General features: G+C 45.6%; 1 protein-coding gene and 1 pseudogene across 1 annotated transcript; one reads left to right on the forward strand and one right to left on the reverse strand.

Moving 5' to 3' along the window:
- The first annotated feature begins 421 nt into the window (after positions 1–421).
- Erich4 (glutamate rich 4) lies at positions 422–3,720 on the forward strand. The gene is made up of 2 exons (XM_003461984.4): positions 422–2,511; positions 2,994–3,720. The coding sequence occupies exons 1-2, from the start codon at positions 2,278–2,280 to the stop codon at positions 3,225–3,227; spliced, it is 468 nt and encodes a 155-aa protein (XP_003462032.2). The 5' UTR covers positions 422–2,277; the 3' UTR covers positions 3,228–3,720.
- Positions 3,721–17,739: 14,019 nt separating this feature from the next.
- On the reverse strand, positions 17,740–22,965 carry LOC100720753 (centrin-3-like; annotated as a pseudogene).
- Positions 22,966–26,581: the final 3,616 nt, after the last annotated feature.

Genomic DNA, 26,581 nt, shown 5'->3' on the forward strand with positions numbered 1-26,581 from the left:
CTTAAACTCACTTTGTAGCCAGACTGACCTCGAACTCACAGCAGTCGTCCTGCCTCAGCCTCCCAAATTGCAGCGATTGTGGGCATTCGCCCTACTCCCTGCCTCACCACTCTGTTTAAACAGACAATGGTGTGCATGAAAAACTGAGCACGACTTTTTTTTTTTAAACTGGGCGAGGGAAAAGAGGTTAGGTAGCAGAAGACCAGTATCATAGAGAGTTGGGCTTTAGTTTGGAGTTCACGCTTAGCTCACTTAGAGATTCAATGTGAAGTCTTCGGATGGAATTATTTATTCATTCCGTAGATACTGATGCCACAGAGTGACAGACACTGTTCTGGGTGCTGAGGTTACCTTCGTGAGCTGGGCAGAGCCTGCTGTTGCTCAGGGAGTCAACATACCAGGTAGGGAGAGAATGGATAAGAAATAATTGAATATCAGACGGGAATAGTGATGCATGCCTGTTATCTCAGCACTGGGGAAGCTGAGGCAGAAGGACTATTGCAAGTTGGAGAACTGCCTGGACTACAACGTGAGCTCAAGACCAGCCTGAACTGCGTAGTGAGACCCGTATATATGAATGCACAAAATAATAAGTAATTTCCGGCAGGGTTCGATTAGAAGTATATAAAAACTGGCACTGTAATGGGAAGTGACTGGAGCATAGGGTCATTAGCAAAATGCTTTCTGAAGAGGTGACACAAGTGGAATGAATGAGAAGGAAACAGCCATTAAAAGCTCTCGGGGAAGAGTCCTGGGCAGAGTTGGTAGCTTATGCAAATGTGCTAAGGGGTAACCAGCTTGGAGAGAGAAGCAGGAGACTGGTTCAGAGAGGTGGGCAGGGGGCTGACTGTGCGGAATTTTATTCTGTTCCCAGTGGGAAGAGGAAGATGTTAATATCTGATTTACATTTTGAGATCATTTTTTTTGAGACAGGGTCTCGCTATTAGTTCAGCCTGGCCTTGAGCTGTGTAGCCCAGACTGGCCTTGAATTCATGGCAATCCTCCTGCCTCAGCCTCCTGAGTGTTGGGATTACAGGCATGTGCCACCACAGCCAGCCAAAACGATAGTTTCTGCCAGGTGAAGAATGAATCTTAGGGGACAAGAGTGGATGCAGGGAACCAGTAAAGCAGCTACTGCAATGGTCCAGGCTATAGATGAACAGGAATGGGATGTGACAATGGCAAGAAGTGCTCTGATTCTGGATCTGTTTTGAAGTTTGAATCAGCAGATTCAGGAACCTAAAAGGATCCTGATGTCACTTACGGAGATGGATGAATCTAGGAAGCAGCAGGATTGGGAGGGTGGTGACCCCATGCCCAGGTACCCATGTCCATGGAACCTATGACTCCATCACTTTGAATGATAAAAGAAATTTTTCCAGATTCGATGAAGTTAAAAAATCTTGAGATAGGAGGATTATCATGGATAACTGTTTAGGGCCAATATAATCACGGAGGCTGGAGGGTCAGGTTTCATAGGAGACTAGATGATAGCAAAAGGTTAGAGTGATCTGAGGAAGGGGCCGTGAGCTAAGGCAAGCAGGTGGCTTTTAGAAGCTGGAAAGGACTGAGAAATAGATTTTCCCTTACAGCCTACAGAAGGAACTAGCCCTGGGCACCTAAGTTAGACTTCAGACCTCCAGAGCTGAAGGATAACGTGTTTTAAACCACAAAGATAGTGATAGTTTCTTATGGTGCCAGCAGGAACTGAATCCCATGGAGTAGTCCCTGACAGAGTTCTGTTCTGACCCTGTGGCTTTGAGATGTCTGAGATGTCTCTGTGGAGCTGCTGAGTTGGGGGCTGGAGCTCAGGACAGAGTCAGGACCTTGCGAGCCATTAACTTACCGGGGGATGGTGACCTTTCGGGCTTGAGAGAGGCAGAGGGAAGCTGACAACCCTTCCCAGCTTCCTGCACAGCAGGGCCACCCTGACATTGCTAGCAGCCATGACAAGTCTAGGCTTAGTGGACCTGGCCACTGCATGGTAGCCAGCTGCCTCGACACCACAGCACACTGGTGGGAGGCCCTGGAATGTGGGCAAAACGGGTCCAGAGAAAGTCCAGTGGGAGAGGCTGAGGAGGAGGCCTGGGAGAAGCAGAAAGAAGAGGCCAGGCAGCTGCAAACACTCAGGCCTGAGCAGAGGCAGGAGGGTGGGGTTTGTCCTCCACAAGGGGCAGAGGTTGGAAGAAAAAAAGATCAGCCAGCTGATTCTAACTGAAGAGTGGACTTTGGGATGCGTCTGCCTGGTCCTCTTCGTTGCCCTCCCCCCAGCTCACCATGGGACTGGGTCACCCTGGACCTTGCTACTTCCTGGTTCTGGAGGCCACGGCTGAGACGATGGAGCTGTGGATGCAGCTGAAACAGGCTGGACTGGAGCCCCCAGGACTGGGCCCACCCCCTCGGGCCCTGAGCGGGGCCCCTCCAGAGGAGAGCCCTGGCCAGACCCTCATGTCCGTGGGGGCAGATCTTGGAGGTGCCAGGGAGAGTCTGCTGTGGATTTGGCAGGAGCTGGTGAGTGAGAGGATTGGAAAGGCAAGAGAGGAGACAGAATAAATGTGAATAGAAAGGGCCAGAGACTGACAGACAGAAACCAAGAGGAATAGAGAAATAGAGGCAGAGAGGGGGAGGCAGAGACAGTGAGAGATAGGAATGGAGACAGAGAGACCCAGAAAGAGACACAGGTAGAAATCAGAGGTTAGAGACAGATTCAAACTGAATCTGAGATAGGGCAAGGGCAGAGAAATGGGGAAACAGAAATAGAGACAGGCAGGAAGACAGAGACATAGACGAAGAGAGAGAGAGATAGAGAATATGAATGAGAATGAAGAGAGACAAAGACAGGGAGGCTCCCAAGGTACCCTGGGAGATGCACACTGAGGGCCCTGCCCAGGTGTTGTAAGGCCAGGATCTGAGCTGGGACCTGCTCTCATCCAGATCCTGCAGGACCCCTTGCCCTCTGGGTGGCATGCTGTGACATCTCTCCTTCCCGGCAGGGGAACCTGCGCCAAGTGGATGTCCAGCTGCTAGGCCAGCTGTGCAGCCTGGGGCTGGAGATGGGAGCTCTTCAGGAGGAACTGGTCACCATCCTGGAAGAGGAGGAGGTGGAGAGTGGCGACTTTGAGGAAGAGAAGGAGGAGGAGGGAGAGCCCCAGGAGGAGCAGGAGGAGGGACACCTGGAGTCCTCCTGGCCAGGCTCACGCCTCCCAGACTTTGAGATGACTATCTGAGGTGCTGCTCATACATTTTGACACACACACATGAGATACAGATTTATGTAAGGGAGAAGAGAGATCTGCAGGTCAAATCAGATTTGGAATCAACATGCTCCTTGGTAAGCGCTTTCTCTGAAGGTGTCTGTGACACAACACAGGGCTTGGCCCTGGGCTCTGGGCACAGTTGTTTGCAGACAACAAGGGAAGTGCTCAGAGGCACCACAGGTGTACCTGGTGCAGAGCCAGGGGTGTGGAGGGAGCATCGCAGAGATCTTCGCAGATGAGGTTGAAGGTCAGCACTGTGCATGGAGCAGCCACCAGCCCAGCATGGCTATGGGGCACTGGAAACATTGGAGAGTCCAGATAAAGATGTGATGAGACCTAAAATACATACCAGGTTTCCAAGGCCAGTATGGTAAAGAAGGGCAAAACTCAATAATTTAAAAAACTGATTATATGTTGAAATGGCATTTTTAGTTTATTGGTATAAAATATTACTGAAATTAAATTTGCCTGTTGAGTCTTTATTGTGATGAAATATGCATAACATAAAATTGATCATTTAAACCATTTTAGGTGTACAGTTTGGTGACATTAGTTACAGTCACATTGCCAGGTAACCATCACCACCATCTATTTCCAGAACCTTTTTTTGGTTTTCTGAGCCAAGTTTTTGCTTTGTAGTCAGTTCAGGCTGGCCTTGAACTTACTATGTAGCCCAGGCTGACCTGAAATTTACAGCAATCTTCCTGCTTCAGCCTCCTGAGTGCTGGGATTACAGATGTGTGTCACCACACCCTGCAATATTCAGAACTCTTATCTTGGAAAACTGAAACTTTGTCCCCATTAAGAAATAACTCCTCATTCCACGTTTCTATCTCACTACTTACTTTCTGTGTCTCTATGAATGTAATTACTGTGGTATTCATTTGCCCCCCCCCCCTGCCGTTACTGAGGATTGAACCAACGGCCTTTGCACTGAGCTACATCTCCAAATGTTTACAAAAAATGTTTAAGAAAATTTTGGGACAAAATCTCACTAAGTTGCTGAGTTACTTTTTTTGTTAGCAACACATTGCATTGAATACATTGGGTTGAATGAAATATATCCTTTAAACGATTTCCACTTGCTTCTTTTTCTGTTTTTTTTTTCTGGTACCGGGGATAGAACTCACGACCGCGCGCTTGCAAGGCAGGCACTTATGCTGCTGAGCCCCAGCCTCCGATTTTTTATGGTTTTTTAATATGACAGAAAACTTAAAAATTACACGGAGGGGTGCAACACCTGCAGTGATGCCATGTCTCCACCAGATGGCGCCAGCACGAGGCACTGCAGGACCCACCATTTAAGGAAATCCACAGCCAGAGCAGAACCTCTTTGAGGGGCTGCGAGAGGACATTGAGATTGATTTCCTGACACACAGGTCCCGTGGTAGGAACGGAATATTTATGTTCTGTGGAGCAGGGGACAGGCGGTGTAAAATATTGATCGCAGAGATACCCATGTCAAAGATACAACTTAGAGCCTGCGGACCCTAGGGACTGTTTTCCAAAGCAAAGATGTGGTGTTCCCACAGCACTATATGGCACCCGCGAGGTGGGGATGGGGGCCCAATTCCCGTGCATGCTGCACATGCTATTATCTGTCTCTGTGACTGTGGTCATGCCAGTGGATGTGGAGCCACATCTCACTATATTTAACTCCCTTCCTGCCTCTCCCCCTCCCTCTCTCCCCTCTCTCTCTTTTCTGTCTTGCCAGATGTGGTGGTGTACACCTGTAATCCCAGAATTCTGGGAGGTTGAGGCAGGAGTATCATGAATTTGAGTCTAGCCTGGGCAACTTGGTGAGACTGTCTCAAAATGAAAAAAAAAAAAAAATCTGGAGTTGTATCTTAGTGCAAAGGCCCTAGGTTCAATCCCTAGTACTACAAAAGATAAAATAAAATAAATGTATTTATTACAAAAGATAAAATAAAATAAAATAAATACTTCCCACTCTGGAAGTAACTACTTGCCACACTGTATTCACAGGAACTGGCATGAAAATTAGTTTCTAGGGAATACTAAGCATGCCAGCCTACTGCCAGCACTGTAATCACTTTTTCCCAGAGATATTTCTCTCCAAGGCCAGAAAGCAAAACCATCAGACAAACATTGCTTAAATGGGAGACTGTTTTTTTTTTTTTTAACTTTTTATCAGTACCGGGGATCGAACTCATGACCGCGTGCTTCCAAGGCAGGTGCTTATGCTACTGAGCTAAATCCCCAGCCCAAATGGGAGACTCTTTAATTCCTAAGTCATTAGGTCTAGTTTGGTCCATTCCCCACTCCATATTATATTATTTAGCAAAAAGGGGACATTTAGCAGGTAAACCTGCTAGGGCTAAAGGGATTAAAGCAAAAGATGGCAGTGGGCTGGGGATATAGCCCAGAGGCACAGCACCTGCTTGATAAGCACAAGGCCCTGAGTTTGATTCCAGTACCAAAAAGAAAAAAAGATGGCAGCCCTCTTTCCTGACATATACGGAAATTTTCTTAGGTGTGGTGGCCTAATGTTTTGTGGGTCACGTAGAAGTGTCCTGGGGAAAAAAAATAAAAAAAACAACAACAACAACAACAAAAAAAACTTTCCACTTGATGAAGAAGATGCTGGAACTGTGAACTGGGACTGGGAAGAGGTTGGTAGCATGGACCTCAAAGTCTAGGACACCAGTCAGGAGTCACTGTGGAGGGATCTGGGCTGTTCTGTTACAATTCTATAGATAAGAAGACAGAAACACAGAAGATTTTGTATCCATTCCAAGAGCAAATCTCTGCTGCCACTCAGAACGAAGATGATAACAAGGTTATCTAATTTCTGGGGTTCTGCTTTCTTGCTTTTGTTTTGCAGTGCTGAGGATTGAACCTAGAACCTCACACACGCTAGTAAGGGCTCTACCCCTGAACTACATCCCATGAGCACTAACTTCTAGGTCCTTCACCACACTCTGTCCAGCCTCTGAGGGATCTACCCTGTCCTCTGGTGATGCCATATATCTCGCTGTGGCTCCTGAGAGTGGCCCAGGTCCCAGTCCCAGGCTCCACTGGTCTCTCATATTTGTCAGCCGAGCCAGTGACACAGCCTGTATCCACAGCAGCAATACAGAACAAGATTCAGCGCTCCTGCCTCTCAGATGACGCTGGATTCTCCATCCTGTGCCTCTCGGGTAACCAGCTTCTGTGGTTCATGGAAGAGATAAAGGTGTCCCGGGACCACAGCAGCCCTAGCAGACACCCTGTGCAGAAGGAGGTTGCTGGAGCTATCAGTGTGAGGTCTCCTGCCTGGGCAGCTCCAGGCAGAGTGACCACTGGGGCTGGATATGCAGTGCCAGTGAGCCGTGACATAAGGGCGGTGAATGATAACACATTTATTCTCTAGTTGCCCATGAACTGGGAGTGCAACGAGGGCAGCAGGTTCTGAAGAGACTTCTAGTGAGTAAATGAGCTTCTAGTGAGCTCACATTCAGGGCTCCAGAATGCGAGCTGGTATCCTCATGGAGTAAGGACCTTCTGACCCCACCACCTTCCTGTCTCCTTTGCACCATCTTCACTGTGGTGGTGACATCATGATCCTTCGGACGGGCAGTGGTTACCTGGATTTAGAGGAGTAAGCTCCAAGAGCCTCGTCGTCCTGTGCAGGATAAAGTCTCAGGATGGCGTAATCTGTGTAAGTCTCTTGGGTCTCATTGGTTCTTGGTGTTGCCAATCTCCTATTGACCTTCCCTATGGCTGTTGTATCCGTTATTGAAAGGGTAATTTTTAAGTATCTGGGTTTCATTTTAGAACTGTTTCTCCTCTCAGCTCTGTCACCTGTTGCTACATGTATTTTAGTGCTCTGCTTTTAGGTGCATAACAGTTTGTAACTATTAAACCGGTTTGATAGATTAAAATTCCCCCAACCAAACCTTCAAGAGCAGCAGTGTCAGGAGGGAGGGTGCAGGGTCTTGACGATGTGAGATCCCCAACCCAGTCAGGATCTGCTGAAGTGTCCCTGTCAACCTGGGTGACAATCTGGGCACCTTCCACACATTTGCTTGTGCATATTCCTGGCACAGGATGTGAGCATTAGGAAGTGTGAGGACTCTTTAGAGTCTGAAGAGCAAGGTGGTTAAGGAATCCAGGGATTAAACTAATGTTATTATGTAGGTTCTGATCTCTAGACAGTCAGCTTCGTAAGCCTCAGATTTCTCACCTATGAAACAATAACAAAACCTCAGTCTTAGGATTTTTATGAGGATGTTCCTTCTATTGGATTTTCTTTTTCTTTTTTTGATACCGGGGATCAAACTCAAAGCCACGAGCTTGCGAAGCAGGCACTTATGCTGTTGAGCTAAATTTCTGGCCTTTATGAGGATTTTTATCAGGAGAAAAATGATTTTAATGCAGGTAGCACAGGGCTTAGAATCACAGCTCTATCAATGATATTAAGCTGCAATAGTTTTTTTTACCATTGCTGTTGCTTGCTGCAAGTTAAGTAGAAAAATTTTGTTTGGTCATTGGCCACCCCTGTCATCTTTCTTGGTTTACGTAAGCATACAAGGGTCAGATTCTAAACTTGCATAGTGGGTGATGGCCCCTCCCATTGTGGGCATGCAGAGACCACAGCAGATATAGGTGAAGTGTTCCTTGGGCTTGACCCAGAGAAGGCCCTGAAAGCTGTTGCTCACTGTCATTACTACTGAGCCTTGCGCCAAATGACGCTGGGTCAGGACTGCCCTTTGTCTGTCTTGTGATGGGAAACAAAAGAAGCAGAGAAAGCAGTGTTAGAGGAGCATGAGAAGGATGTGGCCCAGGCTACAGGTGAGAAAGTGTGGGAGTCAGAGGGGCTCCAGGTTCCAAAAGGAACATGGAACAAAGCAACGGCAGACAGCACAGAGTCAGGAGGTGGTAGCGATGGTGATGACAAATCACACTCGGTCACTGGGGCCTTTCCTCCAACCCTCTCTGGGGCCCTCCCCACATGACCCCTCCTTGTCCCGCCTGTGACATGCTTGGGCCTTCGTTTCTCTTCTCTTCTCTTCAGCAGAAGAAAATATTCCAGGCCCCCCTGCAGGCGCCATTGCTGGTATAGTGCCTGGTGTCCTGGTTGGGGTGGTTCTGGCAGTAGCCCTGGGGTGTTTCCTGCTCCTCATAAGAACTGGAATTTACCAAGGCTGTGCACCTCCCGATCCCACCCCCAGGCTGATGCAGGATGTGGAGAAGGAGACCCCTCATCAGGCTCCGGAGCTGGCGCTCAGGTTCCCTCCTTCCCGTGGCCCCTTCCCTCTTCCACCTACTGGGCTCCTTCCTCACCAGCTCAGACCCTGGGCTGGCACCTCCATGGCTTCTGTGTCTGTAAATTGGGTACAGCTAGGGGTGCAGCCCCTCAGTATGGCCTGGGCTCCCCACAAAGCAACTCTTCAGCCTGCCCAGAGGCTGTCACTGCGACCATTGCTTGGAAACTAGCACCTCTTGCTGTTATTTGGTCATTTCACCCAATGGGGGGTCACAGCTCAGCGTCTGAGGGGTGACCCTGGCCAAGGTCACATGGGGAGAGGGGAGGAGCCTGGGCAGACTGAGTGGAGTCAGCAGTCCACACAGCTGATGTACCCCACTGGACACCGGGGCCTGGCCTTTTATGATTCTTGCCAAGGTGGGTGCAAGACGAGGCCACTGTCCTGCTTCTGCACCTCCTGCCTGAGCAGACAGTCTGGTCACAGCAGGGTAACTGAGTTCAGGATGGCCCTGGCTCCCCAGGGTCCTGCCTACTGGTGGGCGCTGCTGTGTGGTTCTTCAACTCAGGCAAATCTTCAGTTTCTTTCCTGGGTTCCTGGGTCAAGATTCCCCTGGGTCTCTTCCCCATTGACCCAAGACAGAAGCAGCTTTTAAGGTCTTTGCCCACCCGGCCCTCTTCTGGGTTCCCCTCCTACCACAGAACAAATGGGGAAAGGAGTCTCCACCCTCACTTAGAAAGGGGAGCTGCTCCCCAAACAATGTCTGACCACAAAGCTGTGGCCTCTCCCTGCATCCTCATATGTAAGCCTGACCTTTCCTAGTCTCAGTGTGCTGGGTGTGTCTGGGAGGCCCCATGTGTGACCCACAGTGTCCACTCTGTAGTCACTGTTGGGGTCAGAGCCTTCCCCAGGAGCTTCCAGGAGGCCTCTACAAACACGCTTCACAGGGAAACTCAACTGCTAGATCCATCTGAACCTGTGGGTTTCAGGTCACCGTCACCTCCTGGACCTCACTTGCTCACTTGCTCCCCAAATGTCTCCAGGGTCCCCAATAGGAGGTGCTTGATTTTCCTGATACTCTGAGACCTGAGGACCTCCATGCCCTCCTGCACAAGGGGCCTAAGCCTCCTCCTTCCCTCTTGCTAACACCTGTCTCCGTCCCCAGTCCACAGTTCCTCTGAAGTCCTGCCCCTCTAGTAAGCCTGCCCCTCCCCTTTACACAGGAGTCCAAGCGGTGTAGGTGGTGAATAATCTGGTCCTACAGGACCAACGTGGACCAGGAGCTGTCCATGTCAACATCTAGTTGAGCTTTGAGATCTAGGAAATAATAGTGACAAAGGATCAGGAGGGAGGAACCAGGGGACAGGAACTCCCCTGAGCATAGCCAGACCTGGGCACAGAGCAGCCCCAGGTGGTCAGGACCTGAGGACACAGGGCTCAGGGGCCTCTTTAATCTTTAGTCAGGAATTGTTCAACTCTGACTTGAACAGTTATTGCTGGATGCACCACAAAAAGACACTGCTTCATGATTTCTTACAGAAACTGTGCTTTATGCCCAAGGGACAGTGCCCCAAGCCTTAACATTCCAGGCACCCAGGCCAGCTTGCTGTGGCCACAGTCTTCTATGCCCAGAAGACCAGTGCTCAGGACATCTTCATCCCGTGAGGACATGGAGAGGCTGACAGTGTAGCCGAGCAGAGTACAGATCCAGATGCAGGAACTGAGCGAGGTCCTCTATGGCACTGCCCATGGCCTCTCACCCTGCCCTCCCCTCATCTCCCACCTTGTGCCCTGACTAGGTCCCTTTGGAACAAACCTCCTCTTTACACTCAGCTGTCAGGGCAGACGGTCAGGGCCCCCATGTGACAGGACAGAGGGTCTCCTCCCTGCCCTGCCCTTTAGGATTCCCAGCTGCATTTCCTCCATGCACCTGGGCTGCAGCTCTCAGTCCTTCTCTGAAGCCCCGAAAGGATGACAGGGTGACATTCACAAGCAGCCTGATTCATATCAAGCTCTACATTTCCACAAACAATCAGGTCCATGTGCTAAAGCTCAGAGCATGTTCTGCCATTGCCTCATGTTGTGTGTGCTGATATGAGAAGAAGAATCACCCGGTGTTTTCCATTGTGCTTTTGCTCCAGGGAGTCCTTATCTTGTGTGCGCATAGATCAGATAAGAGGCTCCTCCTGAGTGCTTTACCTGCTGATGCTGTCACAGATTCCACATGCAGTGGCATAGAACAACACAAAGCAAAGCATCAGTCTGGACACACTCTCTCTGGAGGTTACTCGGGATAGGCCATTTCCTTTGCCAGCCTCTTGTAGCCACCTACCTTCCTAGACTGTGGTCCTTTCCTCCACCTAGAAACCAACGGTGTGACTTCTGGAAGCTCTCTACTCAGCTCCATCCTCACACCTTTCTCCTCTCCTGACTGTCCTGCCTTCCTCTGTCTAGCAAGGAAAGGACCTTGACATTTTGTCCTTTTCTCTCACTAAAAACTACACATAGGCAACTTACACATAGGTTGACCAGACTGTGGGGTCTGCAATGCCAGAGAGAGCAAGTGGGCTGGGGTGAGAGTGCACCATGCCCAGCACCTGCCCTTCTCCATGGTGCTAATCCTCAGTTGGTCGAAGGACAACTCAGCAGCCCTTCAATGGTTCATGATGGTCAGCACCGCGGACAGCGCCCCCACTGCCACAGGTTGGTTCTCCAGCAGGCAGCAGAGAGGACTCAGATGGCAAAAAGCAGCCCTTTCTAATCAAGAAAAGCACAGTACAAAGCTATCGCAGGGATGGTCCACGCCCCCTCCAAATTACACATCATGATCCATCTTCGTGTGTCTGTTGTTAGGGTTTTTGGCACATCTCCTTCAACCCCTTTATGGCAGATTGCTGCATCTGGAGTGTGGCTTTGGGAGGCTGACAGCCTGCTCCAGCCTCACCATGAGTGTTTCTGGCTCTGAGGGTCAGAGGCTGGGGTTTGTCTCAGTGATTGGGACCTTGCACAGTGTATATAAGGCCCTGGGTTTGATCCTCAGCACCCCCCCCAAGTACCCTAAAGTTCAGGTCACTGCCTCTTCTGTAATTCATCACCTGCAACCATGATAAACCAACCAGTGGGCTAATCCAGTTATCATATGCCCCAAATCCAGTATCACACACTCATGATCCAACCACCTCTCTACCCTCCCAACCTATAAGTTTATGAAGCTTTGGGGGAATCTCTAGAGATAAACCACCACGTGCCCCATATATTCTAGTGCAATGGCATCAAAACAACCAAACATCACCAAAACAATGCTCAGGGTCTGGAGGCAGATACATTTACTTCAGTGGGCACTGATATCAGGCCCCAATCTCTGGTGGTCTAGGGCTTTTGTATGATGCACAAGAAGGAGGTACAAAGGAGCCACAATGGTGAGACAGAACAGCCTGCAGCTCTTCTAATTAGCTAACAAGGTGAGATGATGGGTTACGAGGGCAGATTAATGATCATCAGTTTATGAAGCTTGGTACAGAGGTACAATCAGGCATCCCGTTCAGTTATGCTCCCACGGTTGCAGGGTCAAGAAAGTAATTATAAAGCCATGAAGCAGTTACAGAGCTAGGCAGTTTCAAAAGAAGAAAGTTTGTTTGTTCGTTTGCACCAGAAATTGAACTCATGACCTCATGTTTGCCAGGCAGGTGCTTACAATACTGAGCTAAATCTCCAGCCCCAAGAACAAAGTTTTCCTCTTTCACTGGTTCATCCTGCCCTAGTGACAGCTGCACCTCACAGTCCCTGAATTCTCTTGAGTCTGCCCCATCAAGAGGCATTTATATCTCAGTGTGAGCTCAGGGCTGTGCTGGGATGTTAAAGTCACTAAAGGAACTTTCAGGAAACAAAATAAGTGACAGAGGCAGACTGTTGTGTCTTCAATCTCTGTTCAGGTGGGTTCTGCATGTTGGTGATATAAAAATACAAAAAGGACCTGGGGAAATGCATGATTCCAAACAGGTCTTTAACTTGTAGACACACTGATTCCACACCTGTCATCTGTACATAGAGCTTGAACATTTACTCCTGTGTAGGAGAAGTGATAGTATTGTTTTTCAATGCATAAGCACTATGCCTTCTGTATTTCCTTCTCTCCCCCAAGGGTTTCACATTGCCATCAAATTCTTTTTGACACCATGTTCCCTCTTGTAACCTTCCTTTCCCTCTCAGGTGGTGACAAGTCAGAATACAAAATGTCCCTTTAATTCCTAATAATTCAGTTACTATAATCACAAACTGCCCATTCAACATGCTCTTTTAGGCATGGAGGAGAGGGCTATGGGAATCTAGGAACCCCACCCTTCCCTGTGCAGTGGGAGCGGGGACACATCAGAACCAGCAGTGAGCAGGATGCTGGGACAGGGACATTGAATTACAAATGAGCTCTCCCAGAGGCCCCTATCATTGTCCTAAACTGATGGTCACCTTGGATGCCAGCAGAGCCTCCACCGTGTGTGTCTTGATCAAACACAGTGAGGCTTAGGTGCGTGGGCCCGAAGTGATTACAACCTAACCCAGGATGGCTGGTTGCACCATGGGGTGGAAGCAAGCTGACGGGTGAGGACTCGTTCCATCCCTACCCCTTACAGTGTCACCCAACCTGACACAATTGAACACTTCCAAAGGCACAGGAAGGTGTCTCTGATCCCGAAGCCTGCTTCACTGCTGAAGGAATCCACACAGAGCATCTTTACAGATCCATCACCTTCCCTAGCACAGTGAGGCCTGCATACCTGAGGGTGCAGAGGTTGGAGAAGTCCCCAGGGAAGGAAGAGGAGGCTGAGAACCCTGCACCACAGCAGGCAGCCATGTGAAAAGGAGACAGGATGAGGCCCTGTCCACTTGAGCACTCTGGCTCACCAGAGGCTTCACAGACACTGGGCCTCCCCTCTCCTCCTCACACCTCCCCAGATCAGCCCGAGAGCCGTGCGCAGGGGGCTGGATCCCCAGTTCTGCAGACTCAGCTTGGCCTGACTCCGGACCACGCACCTATCCTGAGTTTGATGACATTCCGTGGGCAGATCCTACAGGGACTTGGTTGAGAGGTGTTGAGAATTCAAATCAGAGTGTGTCCCGTCGTTAAAGTGAGGTGGAAATCTGAGAAATGTTTAAAGATGATATTGCTTGTAAAATGCTTTCCTGATTCTGTCATGGACACTTTCCTCACTGCCCACCAGAGGGCGCCAAACTGAGGGATGGTAACCTCTCCGCAGGGCCCAGTCCAGCAGCGTCTGAGTCTCTAGAGGCCAGGCTCACATCATAGTCCTCCTCTTTCCCCAGGCTTCCACACCGGCCTCAGTCACCTTCATGCCGAAAGCCAGGGCCCTGCAGGGAGCTCCCGATCTCTGTAGAATCTCTGGGGGAAGCATCCACTGCCTAATTAAGCCTCAGTCTAAAGGACTCTTTCATAGGGGACTTTGATAGGCCAGCTTGGTACATACACTTCCCTTAATTACCTTCTCCCAGTTAGACTTACTTTCTTTTACACTCTGCTCCTCAGAGTGTGGCCTAGGTACTTCAGGGTCACAAGAGGAAGAGAAGGCTCAGAAGGCAGTACCAAGGGGGTAGAACCCAGAGAGTGTTTCACACAGAAACTTCACCTCCAATCACGTGACCCTAATAAGTGGTCCTGCCTGGGGAGAAAGCTGAGCTCAGAGGGAGGAAGGACACTAAAGCTGACCCCTTGAGCAATCTTGCTTTGGAGCCATTCTGGAGCTGAAGCTCCTCTCCACAGAGTGGGGGCAGAGCAGACAGCAGAGACCATGGAGACATCCTCAGTCCCTCTCACAAAAGATGCATCTCTTGCCAGAGCTTCTGCTCATGGGTAAGAAGGCATGATTCTTTGGGAGAGCTATGGTAGGGGGATGGGAGAACAGAGACTTCCTGGAGACTCCAGGTGAGACCTTGAGAGGTGACGCAGGGCTTTTATTTGGAGCCTTAGGGGAGAGGGCATGAAAGAGGGACAGAAAGTTCAGCAATAGGACACTTTCAGGGGACTAGTAAAGGGGGAGAAAAAGCTCCACTGTTGTCTGTTCACGTAAGTCATCCTGGCCCTCAAAGCTTAAAAGCTGATGTTAGTAACTATGTCAGGATGACTCGCCAAATAAAACACATCCGGGTCTTAAATATTTCCTGATTGTGCCATGGACGCTTTCCTCACTGACCACCAGAGGGCGCCAAGCTGAGGGAGGCTAACAGCTAGACATAATGCTCAAAAGATGGCAAAAAAAAAAAAACCCCAAAACAAACAACAACAACAACAACAACAACAAAACCCTGGACATGCAAGGCTATGGGAACCCTTGCTCATTCATCCACAGGTATCTGAGCAAGCTCTAGACACTGGGATCCTGTAGCAGAAAATGGCCCCTTGGCTAGTCTGGTAGGTGGCCAGGTAACAGTTCCTATTACCTCAGTCTCCTAGAAATGACTGGTCACTGTAATGCATACTGTAAGAACCGATAGAAGACATCAAGTACTCTGACCCTGTACTTCCTGCTTGTTTGTCCCACATAAGACCCAAACTACCAAAGAAGAAGAATCTGGACATTTCCACATGCACCTGAATGATTCTCTAGGACCTCTGGTGTGGGCTGGGGTCAATTCCACTCGCCATACACAGGACTGTCCTCAGATAGGCATTGATGAGTCTCTAAAAGAGAAAACAGGGGCTTCAACTCATCCTGTATAGGTTTGAGACATCGTTTCAGAAAAGCATTTTGGGACACAATCAGTGTGAGGCATCAGTTGATTTGCTAGGCAGGGTTAGAAAGTGAGAGGAAATGGGAAAGGAACTTTAGTTTGAGGAGCTGAGGGGAATAGAGGTCTGATGGGCAGGATCAGATTGGTCCCTTAACACAGGGGAAGCCCAGCCTTTATGGATTTGCTGAGGTGGGCTAGTGTCTGGTTGATCGCTTCAGCTCTGATTTGCAAGATGGCTCTGTGAGAAGTCCTTATTGCTGGATGTGTTCTGCAGCTCAAACTACTTGAGATGCTTATTTCTGCATGAGGAAGTCTCAATTTTGTGGAAGCTTTGTTGGAATCCAAGGTGACCATAGGTTTAGGACAATGGCTGGAGACCTCTGAGCACTCATTAGTAGTTTGATATCTCTATAAATCTCTTATCTTGGTGTCTTCATTTTTTAATTTTTAGTTTTTGGGCTTTTTGAGGCAGACTCTCACTAGGTAGTTCAGACTGACCTTGAACTCACTTTGTAGCTCTGGCTTGCCTTGAACTCACATAATTCTCTTGCCTCAGCCTTTCAAGTGCTAGGATTACAGGTGTGTGATGCCATGCCTGGCTTGGTGTCCTCAGTCTTGAAGGAGATGAAACATGGTGTGAAAATTCAGGGTCAATAACCTTAGATTGCCAGCTTTTAGACTGTCACCCTATCCGTCCTTAACATGCCTGTATGCTGAGCAGGGATCTGACCCAAAGCTGTAAGGTAATAAGAGTGACAGATACAAAATGAAGGTCAAATTTTCTTCTGTGTTTCATTACCTATTAGGTACCTGTAAGCTCAAGTGAATAGTAAGTATTGTTTTATTTTTTACTTTTTCCCAGCAAGTCCATGACTGCCTCAGAAGAATAAATGAATCATGTTTTAAATAAACAACAGACTAAAGGGCCAGGAGTTTGTCCTCTGTCTTTATGATGGTCTCCAACAATGTCAGGGCTGTCTGGCCTGGACTCTGTTTACCATCCCCTCCGCATTTTAGCACCTCATAGAGGTTTGAACATTTAATACAGGATATGCACAATGAGGTAAATTTCAATGGATCAGAATCCCTCACTAAATCTACCCTGCAGACAGAGGGGTCTGCGAGGTAGCTCAGCCCATCGGGATTGGCCTCTGCTTTGCCCTCCAGATCACTGTCCATGAATGTGATATTGAGAAAGACCTAATGGAACTGAGTCAGGGCCTGGCTGAGGGGTCCCTTGGGGAATCCATTGAGAAACTGAGCTCAGGAAGTCTCTGTTCCGATGCCTTTCCCTGTAGGTGACCCTGGGGAGCTTATGCCTGGGGAATGGGTTTGAGTCCTGGGCAGAGCTGATCAGAAGCAATGGTTTTCAGGTTGTCTGACCCTCACACCTTTTGTAAGTGGTCACCAGCAAAGCTCAGCCTCAGCAGCCACACGGGGCCAGGGCAGAGGTAGTCTTACACCTGAGACTCAGTAAGGAGGACACAGATAGTCTGGTTTCCAACACCACTAGCCAGCCATATGCCCTGGAGGACTTACGAGATTCTACAGAAAGGTCAGGGTCTGCTGTAGGAGAAACAGCGGGGGAGATGAGCTCCTCGAAGTGCTATGTCCACCAGGGGTCAGGCCTGGAAGTCCCTCTCTTGGGGAGAATCTGTAATAGGTGTTTTCTATCTTGGCAGCTCTTCTATACTAAGCTTCAGCAGGTGATTCTGAACATGTTAGAGTAACCCAAAATAACATTTACCAGTTAAAACATTTTACAATATTTATTTGTTAAAGTTTTCAGAAATATTTTATTGAAGGTTAGTAGGTACTAGAAATCAAAATGAAATGGGAAATTTATCAAACTTTAAAATGCTAATAAACATCTTACTGATGAAAGTCTGAAAAATGTGTACATCAAGATAAAAGTGAGGGGCTGGGGATTTAGGTCAGTGGCATAAGCGCCTGCCTTGCGAGTGCGTGGTCGTGAGTTTGATCCCCAGTACGAAGAAAAAAAAATCCAGAGACAAAGAAACAATACTTTCTTTTCACTGTATGCAAAATTCTAAATATATTGTAGATTTATTTTGCCTTTAACAACCTGTTTCCCTATTCCTTTTTAAAAAATAAGACTGTTTTCCAGATTAGTAAATAAAGTTTAGGGCCAGGACATTAGCTCAGTGGTATGAGTGCATGCTTGGCAAGTGCAAGATCATGAGTTCCATCCCCGGTACAAAAAAAAAAAAAAAAAAAAAAGTGAGGACTAATGCTATATAAAAAACTTCTAAAGAATACATAAACCACATGATTTGGTTTTTAGAAACTTTATATAAACCCATATTATAAATACAAAGCTAAGCAATTTCAATACTAAAAAGCACTGTTCATAAAAAGAAATAACACTCATAAACACAAACACAGAAGATGTGTAGTTTTGGTCCTCCTAGAAAAAAAACCTAAGCTGGTTTCTTTTTTAACATGGCTCCAGGCATGAAAATGGAATTTAAGATGGTAACAGCAATATTCTTAGTGTTTACCCTTGGAACTGTTTAAATGTCACCCGTCATGATAGCAATGAACTCCTCCTGATTAATTTCTTCCTCACCATCTTTATCAAATTCTCCTAGCACGGATCTAGATTCCTCATCACTCATATTTTCTCCCAATTCTCTGGCAACATGTCACAAATTCCTCAAAATTACTTTACCTGAATCATCACCACTGAATAGTTTAAATTAGTATTCTTTCACGTGGATCTCTCTCCGATATCCAGTCACAGCTTCACTAAAGTCTCCAAAGACGATTTTCCGTGTGGCTCCTCTGTCATATCTTTAAGAATCTTTAGTGCATCTGATTGTTTTTTAAAAAAAATCCAACTCCAAGGCTCTCATTGCCACCTCCAATTTACAATAATCTATTGCTTCATCTTTGTCTGTATCAGATAGTTCAAAAGCACCTTCACTTTCTTGTTTCTGTTCCCCGCTGAGTTCTCTTTTTTCTTTTTGTTTTGTCTACTGCATTCACTCAAGGATGATTTTACACCCCTCACCCCAGGCAGCGTGAGTCTGATGAACCATTCAACAGATGCAAATGACCTCAGTCAGTATTTTACAATATTTATAAGAGAAACTGAGGCACGAAATACAAAGTTACCAAATCAGGATTACAGAGGCCAGATCAGAGGCAGGCAATGTACGTCTACAGCCACAGCCTCATCCTCTCCTGAACTCTTTCTAGGCATCTGTGGGTGGCAAAATCACATCTGGGAAAGGAGTTTTCTTCTTAGGCATCACATATCAGGAGGAGTCTGGTCTGGGGTGAGAGCAAAGCCGGGAAGCAATCAGCCTCCAAACTCAGCGTCAGTGCCAGGAATGTCCGGGCCTCTCTCTTCAGCTAGCTGATGCACACCATTCCTGGAGGTGTTGGGTGTCACTCCCTGAAGTATAGCAGAGAAGACTTTGCTCTTTCCCTCCCCTGCTGGACCCCATGAACATCACAGGGTCCAGCATACAGTCAACTGTCAGAAGTTTTATGGTGGAGGACAGAAGGGGTGAAGAGCTGTGAGTGAATAGGTGACCTAGAACTCCCCCAGAGACTGTGACTGCATGCAGAGTGCCAGGACGTTCTGGTCACGTTTGGCCTTCCTGGAGGTGGACACCTTGTTCCCTCCCTCTGACACTTGCCCCTATGTGAGGTGACATAATGACTCTGTGGCTGATGGGCGCGGGAGGGTTTTCAAGGTAGTGCTGATTTGGTTCTGAGGTGGTCAAGAGGCTCTCTCTCTCTCTTTTTTTTGTCTTTTTCATTTTTATCGGTACTAGGGATCGAACTCATGACTGCACACATGCAAGGCAGGCGCTTGTGCCGCTGACTTGATATCTTGGGTTTTGAAAGACACTGTAACCGTCCTGTTCACTGTCATGGATATTTCTGGTTCTCTCTGCTCCTCTCCTCTCCCTCCCATTCCAGGTGAGAGGGACTACATCCTTACTGCAAAGCGTGCTGTACCCTCACCTGGCCAGATTGATGGCTGACAATCTCATTCCCTCCCTGCTAACACCAGGTACCAGGCCCCCTCTCTTGGGCACAGAAATTAGAAGAAGCAGCTATTCCTGCCAGACCCCATCAGGAGGCAGCACCCCTCTCTTTGAACCAGCCTCCAATGTGACCCTTACTTTGTTCCATCAACAGCTTGTGGTAGGGAAACTGCAAAGTGTTTCAGAGTCAAGCTCAGTGAACACAGAGGTTGTGGTGGGAGCTTTTAAAAAAATTTTATTTAAAGAGAAAAAAAAGCAAAACAGAAAAAAGGGTAACAACAATACAGAATTCCAAAAACTACAAAATAAATACTAAGAAATCAGTAGTGGATAAATTACATACTGTCATCTTAGAAATACTTGTTCAAGTTACAAAATTAAAGCATACAAAGTGGACATTCAAACAATGAGACTGTAAACAGTTCTGCTCAATGATCCAACAAAAACTTAGTAATATGGTCACTTATCTTACACACCTAAACATACATGCAGTTATATCCTCTAGAGCACTTTATTTTCCTCTCTTTTTTACAATAGCAATTACACATTTTGGGTTTTATTACTCCTACAGTTCTTATTACTTTTTACACTAGACACACAATGTGATATTTATAAATATTATTCTTATTTATTCACTTATGAGGGTTGTCTCAAGTTGCCTCTATTTACCTATGAAAGCCTCAAGATCATCTTTTTTTATACTGGAGTAATATTTCATTGTATTAAAATACCACATCTTTTTCATCCACTCTGTGGTTGGTGGGCATCTTAGTTGTTTCCAAGATTTAGCTATTACAAATTGTGCTGCTATGAGCATAGGTGCACATGTATCACTGTGACATGAATTTTTCAGATTTTCTGAATACCCAGGAGGGGAATAGCTGGGTTGAATGGAACTTCCAATACTAATCTTCTGAGAAATCTCCATACTGATTTCCATAGTGGCTGCATCAATCTACACTGTTGGGGGGAGCTTTTTAAATGAAGGTTGAAGCTCGGGTCAGAGAAATAGATTTTTACACATCAGTAACTTTGCCTTTATTCTGATGACATCACATGTGATCTTATTCTGTTTGCTCTAGATGGCCCAGGCACCATCACTAGTTCCCCCTGAGACCCATATTACTAGCCAAGCACAGTCCATGGCTTCTCCTGTCATGTATCTTCTAGCCTGCTCCATAGTGTTCCTAGGTAATCAATGAGACACCCTGTGATCCATATAAGAGCTCTCTATCCCCAACATCACTCTGCAAGTAACAGCAGATCCTGTAGCTGCCTTATCCATGACTCTGCCATTGTAAACACTTTAACATCTCTCAGCATCTGTAAGGGGATTCTGGAGTATTAGCGTCAATCTCTGGGGTGAATGTTTTGGTTTCTCTGAAAAGATTGCAGAGGAAATTAATTCCAAACTGTGTTCACAGGCAAGCAAATCCCACCCTCCTCTCAGCCTCCTGCTCTATTACCCCTCAGACTCTCCTCCCCTTTCTTCTCTGATTTCTCATGACAGACTGACTTAGAGTCCAGCCTGGAATGTTAGAAGGGAATTTTCCTGGCCTCAGAAAGCCCCAGACAGTGACAGGAGCTTCATGGAGGAGGGAGAGGAAATGTTTTTCTTTCTTTCACTAACTCATTCCTTTCTGTTACCTCTCTCTTTCCATTTACTTCCTCCACAAGCCACAAGTGTTATGCAAGGCATCAAAAGATGCTTACAGTGTCTTTCCACAAACGAAAGGGGGAAGCTCTTTTTAGGAGGAAGCTCTTTTTGGGCTCTGTCTCTCACTGTGTTCATAGCTGATTGATGAGTGGCTTTGCTTTGACACTATTTAGGGTGGGATGGGGTAGGTAGAGAAAGTGCCCTGGAGGCCTGTCCTAAGTCCACTGAACTATGTCCCCACTGGACACCTGAGCCTTCCTGGGGTTAAGAGCAGGGAAAATGATGGAAAAGTGAGCTTGGAAGGACACCTCTGAGCTACGTCCTGGCTCTGAACCCTGGCTCTGAGGCCAAGGACACCAGCAGAGATGCTGCAGCCTGGAGAGCAGTGAGTATCACACACTTGGAGACACAGGGAACTCACCAGAATCCCTTTGTGGAGATGGGTAAAAAGTTTGTCAAAATGATGACACCTGCCATTAGCAATTTCACTCACCATCACACTGCTTCTGCATATTAGGAAGTCCATTTCCTCTCTATTTGTTTCCTCTCTCAGTGAGAAATCTTTTAGCCCCTAACCAAGTCATAGATCCTGATGACTGGTCGGGGCTGTTCTCACAATAAGTATTTAACAAGCACATTCCCTCACTACTCCGTGTAAATCTGCCTGTTCTCAGGATGGACACAGCTGATAATCTTTCCTTCCCCAACACGCATGGATGCATGGGCAGGAAAGGAGTTTGATCTTTTATAAAATCATGCTATGGCATGAATGTGTCCCCTCAGAATCGTGTATTGGAAACTGGATGCACCAGTGCAACAGTGACCTAAAGGGGGCTCTGTGGAAGGTGAGCAGGTGCAGAGGGCTCTGCCCTCATGAATGGGGTGGTGCTACCGTTGAAGTTACCTCATGAAGAGATGGATGGTTTGGTCCTCTTCCTTTCTCTGTGTCTGTGTCTGTGTCTGTGTCTGTGTCTGTGTCTGTGTCTGTGTCTGTGTCTGTGTCTGTGTCTGTGTCTGTGTCTGTCTCTGTCTCTGTCTCTGTCTCTGTGTCTGTCTCTGTCTCTGTCTTTCTCTCTGTCTGTCTCTGTATCTGTCTCTGTCTCTCTGTCTTTCTCTCTCTCTTCCCATGTGACACCTGCCATGACATGAAAGCTCCAAAAGGACCTTGCCAAATGCCCCTCATTGATCTTGGATTTCTCAGATTTTAGGCAACAAATCTCTGGTCTTTATAAATCACCCAATCTGAGGTGTTCTAATGTAGAAGAAGCAGACGGACTGAAGGCATCGCAAAAGTTTTAGGGGTAAAATTCGAGAGTCAGTGGGAAAAAGGTCTCCCACTGATGACGAGATTGTTGGCATGGCCTGAGAACAGGCTCCTGGTGTGAATCCCACAGAAAAGTGTACAAGGGACCAGGGAGAGGTCTCTCTGGTGACTTGAGGTCAGGAGGAAGTGCAACCGTCTTACAGAGCAAAGACATCCAACTTCTCAGAGGGTCAGGGCTAGAAACTGGGTCACCTTGCAAGCTCACCAGGGCCCTGGGAATTGGCTGAAACCTCTGAGAGAGCAACATAGTATGGGTGCCAATCCCACTGCCAGCCAGACTCCTGTTTGTCCCCAGAGCTAGTGTTGCCATCCTCTATCCAAGCCAGCAACACCAGTCACAGAAAGGCATTCTGTGTTCCTGATCTACCTTTCAAATGACACTGGAATCTCAATTGGATAGATTTTCAGTGACCAAATGTGTGGCTCATGGAGGAGATGAAGCTTTCCCAGGATCATGGCACCTTCAACATAGACCTCATCAGGAAGAAGGATGGAGGGAAGTATTGGTGTAAGGTCTCCAAGGGCAGTTATGGCAAGATTGACCCCCTCAGGATGGCTGTGACCCTCAGGCCCTCCCCCTACGACACTGTCTATTTCACTGTCAAGGCTGTCAAATGATACACGCAACAGGGACTGGGTAGAAACCTCAGAGCCTGGAGAGATTGTATTAAGACTCCAGAAATCAGATACCCCTGTTATTATCTTGGCTCTTGTCTGTACCAGGTGTTTGAGTTTGGACTAGTCATACCTCCTCCATCTCTAATGTTAGAGCACAAAACCTAGTTCTAGATTGGGAGTTTACTGGGAAGATGATTATTAGATTAATGAGACTGAAGCATTTAGCACAGGGTCTCATAGATAGTTATAATTATCATTTTCATAATTTTTTATTACCTGTTAAGTCAAGCATAATTGAAATACAACAGTATGTCTGCTTTTTTCTAGGTCCTGTCACAGATGTATTGTTTTCCAGCTTTTGACTTTCAATCTATTAATTTCTTTTTGAATTAAATGTGTTTCAGTATGCAGCACATTGTTGGCTCTTGCTTCTTGATCCATTCTGAGCCAGTCTTTTGGCTAGTGAATTGAGGCCATTAACACTGATGGTTAGAACTGATACATATTCACTTATCCTTGTCATGTTATTTTCCTGTTGTTGGCTCCCCGCTTTTCCCCCCTCCATTAATTGTTTGCCTTCCCTAGTGTATTCCTTCTGCTGGGGTTCATGGAGCTGCAGTTCTTATTATGTCTTTCTAGAATGTCCTCCAGAACATTTTGGAGTGTTGGCTGGGTGGTCATAAATTTCCTCAGGTGTTCTCTCATGGACGTATCTTGTTTCTCCATCAGTTTTGAAAGATAGTTTTGGGGGGTACCTCAGTCTAGGTTGAAAGTTGTTTTCCTTTATAACGTGGAGTATTCCAAGTGTTCCTTGACTTGAGAGCTTGTGCTGAGAAATCAGCTGTAATTCTGATGGGTTTTCCTTTATAAGTGACTTGTTTCTTTTCTTTAACAGCTTTCAGGATTCTATTCTTGTGTTGAATTTCTGGAATCTTGACTATGATATGCCTGGCTGTAGATGTTTTAAAATTATTTTTACTTGGAGTTCTATATGCATCATTTATCTGTATGTCAAATTCTTTTTCTCTGTCAGGAACATTTTCTGTCATGAAGTCTGTGAACATTTTTTAAATGTCATTTGTGCTATCTCCTACTCGTTCATTGACTCCAATTAATCACAAGTTATTCTTTGTCATCTTATCTACCAGCTGCTGGATTGATTTCTCATGTTCCCTTGCTATTTTTGAGAAATCTTTCTTTTCCTGGTCACTAACTGCAAGCCTGTCTTCAATATCTGAGATCCTGTCCTCACACTGGCCTCATCTGCTTCATATGCGTTCAGTGGAGTTTTATTCTCCTGGATATCTGCTTGACTCTAAGAAGTTGGACATGATTCTAATGGACTTTCCTTGATAGGTGAGCTGGCTCTTTTCTCTAATAGCTTTTTTTTTTAATTTAAGGAGAAAAGAAAAAAAAAGTGAAAGGGTACAAGTTATACAGATTTACAGAAGGAAAAAATGAACAGTAGGAAATCACTAGTTAATGGATTACATATTGCCATCTTAAGAATAATTGTTCAAGTCACAAAATTAAAGCTTGTAGAGTGGACATTCCAACAATGATATTGCAAACAGTTCTGTTCAATGATCCAATAAAACTCTGTGATATCATTTTCTATCTTATACACTTAAATATACATGCAGTTATATAGGTTAGAGCACTTTCTTTTCCTCTCTTTTGTACAATGACTATTACACATTTTGGGTTTCATTGCTCCCACGGTTCTTATTGCTTTTTTGGAAGAGAGTAAAACCAAATGAGACATAACAGGACAGAATCGGTCAAGTCAAAAGGGTGGACATAATAGATAATATAAAAACATAATACAAGGTGATCATCAATGGTTACCATAATGCCTCCCGCTATCTCTAATAGAATTGCCTATATCATTAGTTATAATACAATTGAACAAAATAGTAAAGAACAAAACCGACAAAACCAAAACATTGGAGACATTGTAGGTCTTCAAAAGTAGATAAAAGTCAACGAGAATGGGCGTTATAATGAATCTCATTATCTTCTCAGCTCTCTAATAGCTTTTAATATTCTGTTTTTATGCTGAACTTCTGGGATCTTTATTATATGTCTGGGTGTAGATGTATTTTGGTTATGGCTAGTTGGAGTTCCATATGCCTCACTTATCTATATATCAGAGTATTTTTCCATTCTTGGAAAATTTTCTGCTTTTACTTCTGCAGATAGTTTTTTATGTCATTTGCATTGATTCCTGCATTTTCATTAACATCTTTCAGTTTTATATTGTTTTATTTTTGTGTTGTCTTGAAGCTGTTGAATTGTTATTTCATGGTCTTTTGTAACTTTTTTTTTATTTAAAAGAAAAAAGAGAAAAAAAGCAGACCAAAACAAAACAGAGTAAGGGTACAAGTAATTAGTAATTCAGAACTACAAAAAAAAAAAAAAGACCAGTAAGCTATCACCAGTTAATAGATTACACGCTATCATCTTAGAAAAGGTGTTTCAGGTCACAGGATCAAAGCATACAAAGTGAACATTCAAACAGTGAGACTGCAAATAGTTGTGTTCAGTAATCCAATCAAAAATATTAATATGGTCTTCTATTTAACACACCTAAACACCCTTGCTGTTGTATCCTCTAGGGCACCTTTTCCCCCTCTCTTTATTACAACAAAATTTAAACATTTTGGTTTTATTGCTCCCTTAGATCTTATTACTTTTTTTTGTAAAAAATAAAATCAAGCATGATAAAACAAAGCTGTCAGTCAAAACAAAGGATAGACATAGCACATGATGTAAAAACAGAGTACAAGGTTATCAACAATGGTTACCATAATGCCTCTTGCTTCCTTAAGAAGAATTGTCTATCTCATTAGGTATTATAAAGTTGAACAAAACAGTAGAGAACAAGACCAATAAAACCTAAACATTGTAAATCTTACAGAACCTCAAAAGAGGATAATAGTCAAACCAGAATGGGCATCATAGTGAATCTTTCATAGTGAATCTTATTGCCTTCAAAGAAGTTGCCTATACTCTGATACTTGATACTTTCATACAGAGCAGAATAGAGTCTAATCAGTCAAAACAAGATAATGGGGTATTACAGGGCTTCAAGTTAATAGGAAATCAAAAAAGTTACTATAATATATCCTGCTAGTTTTTTTTGATTTTTTCCCCTTAGTTTAAAAAAGAAATTTAAAAAATTAAATAATTTTTAATGAATAAGGGAGAGGTTGAGATAAAAGGGGGCATAACAACATAACAATACAGGTTAAAGCATGACACTTTCAGCAACCTAGTGCTTCACCACCAAATAACCCGACTTAATAGTAGTTACCATAGTGTCTTTTTCCTTGAAATATTTGAATATAGCTTCATATGCTGTAGCATCAAACATATCAAGACAGTGTAACACCATTCAAGTGGATGAAAGCATTGTAGAGTATTTAGAACCAGCTAACAAAAAAAATGAACAATGGTTTCTATATTGTCTCTTTACCTATAACAATTTTTGTTTATACTACCACATACGATAAAATCCAGCAAGACACAACATGATAAAATCAATGGAGACAGAAGAGCCATAGTTTGGTGCGGCTTCAAAACAAGATGGTATTAAATCAGCACTAGCTATTATGATGTCTTGTTTTCTTCAAAATAGCTGTTCATTGCATCACAGGCCATAATATCAAATAGCCCAAAATAAAGCCATTCCAATTAATGAGTGAAAACTTTATAAGGCTTCAAGGCCACATAATGGGGAATTATGGTTACCA

The sequence above is a fragment of the Cavia porcellus genome, unplaced genomic scaffold, assembly GCF_034190915.1.
Source record: "Cavia porcellus strain 051 isolate PalLab524CR breed Dunkin Hartley unplaced genomic scaffold, mCavPor4.1 scaffold_7, whole genome shotgun sequence".
In the NCBI taxonomy this organism is placed as follows: Eukaryota; Metazoa; Chordata; class Mammalia; order Rodentia; family Caviidae; genus Cavia; species Cavia porcellus.

Bases quoted from the DNA above. Each gene is read 5' to 3' on its own strand.
- Erich4 (XM_003461984.4), top strand. From the start codon at position 2,278: ATGGGACTGGGTCACCCTGGACCTTGCTACTTCCTGGTTCTGGAGGCC. The intron at 2,512-2,993 runs GTGAGTGAGAGG...CCTTCCCGGCAG, and splicing joins TGTGGATTTGGCAGGAGCTG to GGGAACCTGCGCCAAGTGGA.